Below are 7,500 nucleotides of genomic sequence, written 5' to 3'. Positions count from 1 at the left end.
GCAAGATAATAGCAGATCCAACATGGCGGACATCGCGAATAAGGTCTATTGGCCATTTCCGAGTTCATGTCTGCCTCCTCTTCAAAGCGAGTCTAAGTGCAAAGTTTTTGTGATGGTAATTAGTTCTACTTCACATATGAATGAAAACTTATTTTTATAAGAAAAAGTTCGCACTTAGACTCGCTTTGAAGAGGAGGCAGACATGAACTCGGAAATGGCCTATTCTGAGGCATGGAAAGAAGCCACTTCCCTCTGGAAACTGCCGCCATCTTTGTTTGCCTGACGAGCGAGCGTGATCTGGAGGAAAGCGACGAATCACACCCAGTGGGTAGGGAGTTAAAAAAATACTTTTCCTGCTTGTCTACCTCATTCCCTAACTGGAAATTAAACTCACCCAAGTTTCTGGAAACTTGAGAGGACACGAACACATTTTTAATTCCCGTTAACGCATGTCGTATCAGAAGAAATTTTAAAAGCGATGTTGAATTTTGGAAACCCTTCCCTTTGTAGCGGAGTTATAGAAGTTTGATTCTCGAAAACCCATGGACTGGTCAGGGAAAAAATTGGAACCCGGACTTATTGATCCTAAAAGGAATTCTGCTTTTTCAAAGAAAACTCACGAATGGACTATGAATAAAATAAATCAATGTTCAAAACAAATTCTTTTGCTCCTATCAGAGTCTGCATTAAGTGTATAGAGCGAGTTTCAATCGAGTGTCGTAAAACCAAAACCCAAAGTAATTACTTTGGCCAATCAAAAGGACGAAGACAATCCAGTAAACCAATCAAAACTCGGAGTATTTACACGTAGCCGACACAAAGCGCAGGAAAAACATGCACGCGCGAGCCAAGATTGGTTTTGGTTTAACTTCTGAGTGGTTGAAAAAGTGGCGCGAGAACTTTGAACCAATCACTGAGTGAGGTAATCATGACCCAAAGCAATTCGCTAATTACTTCTCAGTCGAAGCATGCAGTGGGAGTGGAGCGAATGAATCAAGTATTTTTACTGCTGTGGCTATTTCACAAACAGCGCAGTTAATAAAATAAGCCATTTTCAAACTTTATAATTCCTTTACGATGCACAAATAACGTCTTTCCTTTACGATGAAGACATTTGAAACAAGCAGTTAAGCAATGGCACCAGTACTAAATAGTTACCTTAAATCCAAAGAAGAAAGCTTCGAAAAGCAGCCAAATTCTGAAGGAAGACTTCCAATTTTGTTCATTGACACGTTAAGGTCTGTTAGACTTTTCGCCAAGGTGCAGAGCCTGCAAGGAAAGGAAAATTCAGTTTGCAATAATACACCCCATGCCATCTATTATAGCAGTTTACCGTTTTCAAAAAAGTGGCGCACGACCGAAACCAAACAAAGGCTATGACCAATTACAATAGACGTAGAAAATCAAATAAGCCAATCACGACGCAAGACAAATACACCATATGCAGCCGGCGGTAAGCGCGGGAAGACGAAAACGAGCCAATCAAAATTGGTTCGGCTACTGCCTCTGATTGGATAAAAATGTGGCGCAGGGGTTTTTCAGCGAATCACAATGCATTTCAATAAGAAACAAGGCAACCACAAAAATTACGTTCGAGACCGCGATTTTCACACGACCTTGGAAGAAAAACACGAAAACAGAACGCAAACAAACATAAACTTAGACTAGCTTATCGAACATGCGAGTACAAACAAAGCGCAACAGGTTGGCACATTGATGAGTTCTGCACACATAAGGATTTTCGTTGGCGGTAAAAGCAAGAGGCTTTGTTTCTTTCCTTTCCCACCCTGGTGATGGACAATTCGAATGCTTTTTTCAAGGTCATGTGCAAAGTCGCTCCACTAGCCTAAGGGCTACATTTTGGTACTAAAACTACACTTTGCGGGCTAAAATTCCAAACTTGCCGGAGACAACCCACCAGCTAGTTGGAAGCGACCGGAATAAATCCGCCAACGACAGACGTCTTTCTAACAGACCGGAGGGAGGAGGGGAGAGGAATGTAAGGGGGGGGGGGGAGGGAAGTGGGGAGGGGTGAGAGAGAAGGGGGGGGGAAGGGCCGGGGCCTGTACATCTCTTACCTGGCTGGTATTTCAATGAGGGCATTCTTGCTGATGTTCAGGGTGCTGACATCTCCTGCAATAGCAGCATCCCACACCTCATCAGGTATACAAGTAACCTTTTTGTTGCTGCGACGAAAAATCAGAAGTCGAATTGTGTTGGTCAAGCCAAAAGCCACAAACGACCCGGTGGATTGACAGCAAAAACGACAAGAATGGAAAAAAGCATGAAAAAATAATGGAGCATGTACCATCAGAGGTACTCAGTGCTTAGAGCTTGGCAGGTTGTGGATTCATGTCCCATATAGGGCAATTCGACTATGGGACTGCGAACGCGTTGGAGAAGCGCGGAACCAAGTTATCGAGAACAACCTCAATCCCTTTAACGTACTAATTCGACTATGTGACCGCATGATGCAGTTTCAGTGACAGCCCAAAGCCTTCAGATCTGAGTGCGAAATCAAGTTGGACAACGAGTCGTGCCAGACGTTGTCAAGCAACAAACCTCACAATTGTGTCACAAGAATAGATTACTAAATTTATTACTGAGTTGGCTCACAAAGCCCGGCTTTGATTTAGTATTTTTTCATGCTAGAGCGGTTTTCAATTGAGTGTCGAAAGTAATTGGCGAATTGCTTTGGTTTTGCATTACTTCACTCAATGATTGGTTCAGAGTTCTCGCGCCACTTTTTCAACCAATCAGAAGTGAAACCAAAACCAATCTTGGCTCGCGCGTGCACATTTCCCACGCTTTGTGTCGGCTTCGTGTAATTACTGCGAGCTTTTTAGTGGCCAAAATAATTACTTTGGTTTCGGTTTTACGACACTCGATTGAAACTCGCTCTATCTGCCATCTTCTGTCTAAACTAACAGCTCAACTTTATTGCAGTATTTTTTTAATGACAAGATCTATCAATCGCACTCCTGTTCTCAATCAAATGGCTTTTTTCCCTGTGCCATAATTATACCTGTAATTGAGTGTTTTAGTGCTGGAAATCGTGTGTACATCAAGTCCTCTTGAAGCAGTTGGCAATGGTGAACCAGTTGACAATGACGAACCAGTTGACAATGACGTCACAGGGGCATCCGTGCTATCACACTTCTCTTCTTCTGAAAAAGAAAAGTCACACTGTTGCTTATGTGTTTCAACAAAATTCATTTAGCTGGCGTTTTCTTCCTGAGTTTTTGTGCAGCATGCATTGAATATCAAAATGATCAACATCCAAATCACATTTTAAAAAATATAGATTCTCCGGCAATAAAGAAAGAGCCCACGCATTTTACAGAAATACTCACCTAGCTGCAGTGAACTTAAACATATATATTAAAGATACATGTACAAAAAATGTAACTAATAATGCTTAAAGGGGCTAGGTCACGCTATTTTAGGTAATTTTGTTTAATTTTGTTAATTATGAGCTTTAAACGTCAAATTGGCAAAGCAAAAGTCTTTCATTTGCAAAACCACTGCCACATAACAACTGAGAATGATTTTCCTGCTGTGTAAATGCCATTTTGATATAGACTGATATAAATTTGAAAAAAGGTGGGCCGACGTTTTTCAAAATTACCCAAATTCAATCCATTTCAATCCTCTCCAGTTTTGTCCATCCACGTCCCTTCTTGGCTTCCCTGTGTTTTGTTAGAGTTCTTCTATAGTTTTGAACAGTTATTTTGATATTTTAGTTAATTCTACGACCATTCGATCATTGCTGAAATTGCCTAAAATTGCGTGACCTATCTGGACAAATTGCGTGACCTAGCCCCTTCAAGGAGTAATGCGCCCGTGGGAAGGATGGGAATCCCGTTGCTTGGTGACAGGCAAAAGGACAGTCTTAGGCAGGATTCGAACCTACGACCTCCAAAAGAAAGGTCGGATGCTCTACCTACTGAGCTATTACATGGGTGGATCCAGGATTTTTCTTAGGAGGGGGTGCATACTAAGGAATTGCGTAGCTGACTGGTGAGGGTTTTTTTTTTTTGGCAAAATGCCAGTTGTATTAGAAAGCCATAAATCATCTCGTGGGGGGGGGGGGGGGGGAGGGGGGTGCGCTCCCCTGCACCCTCCCTGTAGATCCGCGCCGGTATGACTTTGTAGAGCCCGCAGACCAGCAGGACACATTGTCCATTCAGGACCTAGATAAACGACCTACAATACTCGTCACAAATCGTTGAAACAGACACCGTTTCTCTCGAATTTTCTGGAAAAAATCCAGAGATTTCTACTTCACACTGTTTTCCCAACTGAAATGTGCCTTCTCCCTCCCCAATGTTGAGCCACGCGTGTTTTGAAGCACTGAGACCACTTTGATACCCAAATCAACATTGGGGAAGGGGAAACAGCCGCAAGTGTTTCACGATTTTTGACGAGTATTGTAGCTTTCCAGTGAGTTCTAGTAGCTCAACGAGTAGAGCATCCGTCGATTGTTACAGAGGTCGTAGGTTCGAATACTGCCCAGGGGCCCGTTTCTCGAAAGTCCCGAAAGTCCCGTTTCGGGCCAGAAAAGCCGCTCTTTAAATCATCTTCGTACTTGAGATACAGAGGGAATTATGACACCCGAAAATGGCCCGGGATCCGGGTTCGGGACTTTCGAGAAACGGGTCTCGGGACTGTGATTTTTCGGTTGTCTTTTCGCCCGTTGCCAAGCAATTACAATGGAGGTTAAAATTCTTGGGACATTTTGCGCTATGAAGATAAATCCATGGCACTTCCGCCAACAATGTTGAATTTTGTGCGCCATATGTCCCAAACGTCTTGTAAGACTGTTTACTTTTAACAACATAAGGGGAGTTTAAGAAATGACAACGACAACGGCGACGGCAACTAGAACGCCACAAATTTGCATATTTCGTGGGCAAAAACCATAGTTTTGCACGCCCTGCACGTGTATTTTTCACTTTTGTCCATTTCTTTGCCATCGTCAGCAAAACTGCAACGTGAAAAAGGCAAATTTGAGATTTTATGAAGAACGTCAGCACTTGAAGATGAATTTCCATTTTCTCCCCTAAATTAAGTACCGTTCCGACCAGTGTCGTTTTTGAGGAAATACCACACCCTTGTCACAATAAAAAGAATGAAAGTCACGAAGTGATTACAATAACGTGAATTTATATTTTGAGATGACGTTCTAGTTGCCGTCGCCGTTGTCGTTGCTTAATAGGGAACTTAAGCAACGACGACGGCGACGGCAACGAGAACGTCATCTCAAAATATAAATTCGCGTTATTATAATCGCTTCGTTACTATTTCAACTTTTTTAATATGACGGGGGTGTGGTAGTTCCTCAAAAATGACGCTCGTAGGAACGGAGCTTAATTAAGGGCAGAAAATGAAAATTTATCCTCAAGTAATGACGTTGTCCATAAAACCTCAAATTTGGCTGTTTCACGTTGTAGTTTTGCTGACGACGGCAAAGAAATGGACAAAAGTGAAAAACACACGTGCAGGGCGTGCAAAGCTATTGTTTTTGCCCACTAAATATGCAAATTTGTGACGTTCTCGTTGCCGTCGACGTTGTCGTTGCTTAAGTTCCCTATTAAGTTCCCTTTATTATATGACTAGCTCCGTGAGCGGGCAAGATGAACCAAATCGCGCGCTCTGATTGGCTACCCGAGCGGGCAAGATGGAGCGATACTGCCCGCTCGGGATTTCTCGCTTGGTCCCGCAAGATCAAAGATCATTTTTTGGTGTTTTAAGTCATATAATAAATCCTTTATTGACCAAGATTGTTCGGTCAAGATGACTGGATATTGGCCTCGTTCTTTTTTTGCGTGTTTATGGACCGAGACGAAGTCGAGGTCCATAAACACGCAAAAAAAGAACTTGGCCAATATCCAGTCATCTTGACCTCACGCTTGGTCAATAACCCATACATATTGCATGTAGGAAGAGGAAGGGGGAGGGACAGTGAACACTCCCCCCCCCCCCCAGTTATGGTGAAATACCAATTTCTCACTCGATTTACAAAAAAGTTTTTTTTTTTTTTTTTGGTATTTCCTTGACTTTTCCAAGGAATTCTGTCCCCCACTGTAATTTCCCACGTACAAAAGCGTTTGTTCCGAAACTTTCCGAATCCAAAACGACTTTCGGAACTTTAATCCGCTTGCAGAAGTAAAAATCTGCTCTTTCAACATGATACCAAGAGGACGAAAAGCAATACTTTTGCCAAGTTTTGAAAATGTCATTTTTTTAAAGATACAAAAGCAGTGGGAGGTTTTCACAAGACATCATCGCCGCCATGTTGACGGACAAAAACAAAAGATCTGTCATTAGCTTCTCTTGTTCGTCCACCAGAAGTCGTACATTTCTCTGTTGTTATTAGTTTCCTTAGAGGTTGGTTGAAACCGTCCTATAATGTCATCCACAAATAGCCTAAAACTTTCGAGGATTTAGCTTAACACACGAAAGAATTCACTTTGTTACATTGCCACTTACGAGGTATTCTACTCCTGAGATGTTTCAGAACTGCCTGCGTCCCTCTCTTCAATAATAATAGTGGAAAAAAAGAAAGAAAAACAATATTTGTTCAAAATTCAATGCAAGATCAAATATATCGCACGTAGATTATAGAACAATTTTAATGGAAAGCCGCGAAAAATTGCTCAGCATTCCATCCGGAAGGTACCTCACTTTTTCTTTCTCCTCCGAAACCAAAAGTGAAATAAATACTTCGACTGGCCAAACTAACAATCGAATTTCGATATACTATCAATTTGCACTCTTCCACAAAAAGTATCAATACCCAAGAGCCCTAAAGGCACTCACAAATGAGGAAACATTGTTTCCCAAAATGTTTCCTCGGCGCGCAAACGAGGAAACATTTGCTGAGGAAACAAAATGTTTCTGAACAAAATTCAGAAAGATTTTATCTTCCGCAACAAATGTTTCCAGGGGCCGCAAACAGGGAAAGATTTGCTTCCGCAACATTGTTTCCTCGTTTGCGGACGCCATAGCATGATTATTCAATAGCCCATTTCCGAGTTACTGCATGCCTCAGTTTCAAAGCGAGTCCTGGTGCTCAACCATTCAAATGGAAATGAGTTGCTTATTCTCATGCAAATCAAACTCATTTCCATTTCAATAGTTGAGCACCAAGACTCACTTCGAAACCGAGACAAACAGCAACTCGGAAATGGCCTATTGTTTTAAGATGAATTCTGAAATATCAAAATTGGTCCACATGTTCAAAAATAGCTAGCCTGCGTAGCTAGCGATGTATTTTACCGCGGGATTTTTTTCAACACGCGCGAATAAACCGTTCCGTTGTGTTTTGGCCGCGATTGCGGGTGGGGATCTCAAAACTACTCGTCACCATGCCACTCGCAGCCAAAACACAACAGAGCAACCACTTAAACACTAACAGGGCTGAATAACGTCTACGCATGTGCAAGCTGTCATGACAACAGTGATCAAATTTCGGCGCGAAGGTGATATGTTGTTCTT

At 42.2% G+C, this 7,500-nt stretch overlaps 1 protein-coding gene across 1 annotated transcript in view; it reads right to left on the bottom strand.

Moving 5' to 3' along the window:
- Positions 1-7,500, bottom strand: part of LOC137973920 (leucine-rich repeat-containing protein 40-like) — a gene marked incomplete at its 5' end in the record, with an annotated part of 27,692 nt that overhangs the window by 13,460 nt on the left and 6,732 nt on the right. The window contains 4 exons of the mRNA XM_068820817.1: positions 1,159-1,269; positions 2,079-2,186; positions 3,026-3,167; positions 6,493-6,538. Coding sequence (XP_068676918.1) covers positions 1,159-1,269; positions 2,079-2,186; positions 3,026-3,167; positions 6,493-6,538 — 407 coding nt within the window. The remainder of the gene's footprint in view (positions 1-1,158; positions 1,270-2,078; positions 2,187-3,025; positions 3,168-6,492; positions 6,539-7,500) is intronic.

Source organism: Montipora foliosa, chromosome 10, assembly GCF_036669935.1.
Source record: "Montipora foliosa isolate CH-2021 chromosome 10, ASM3666993v2, whole genome shotgun sequence".
NCBI lineage: Eukaryota > Metazoa > Cnidaria > Anthozoa > Scleractinia > Acroporidae > Montipora > Montipora foliosa.
This window is presented reverse-complemented; position numbering and strand designations above follow the sequence as displayed.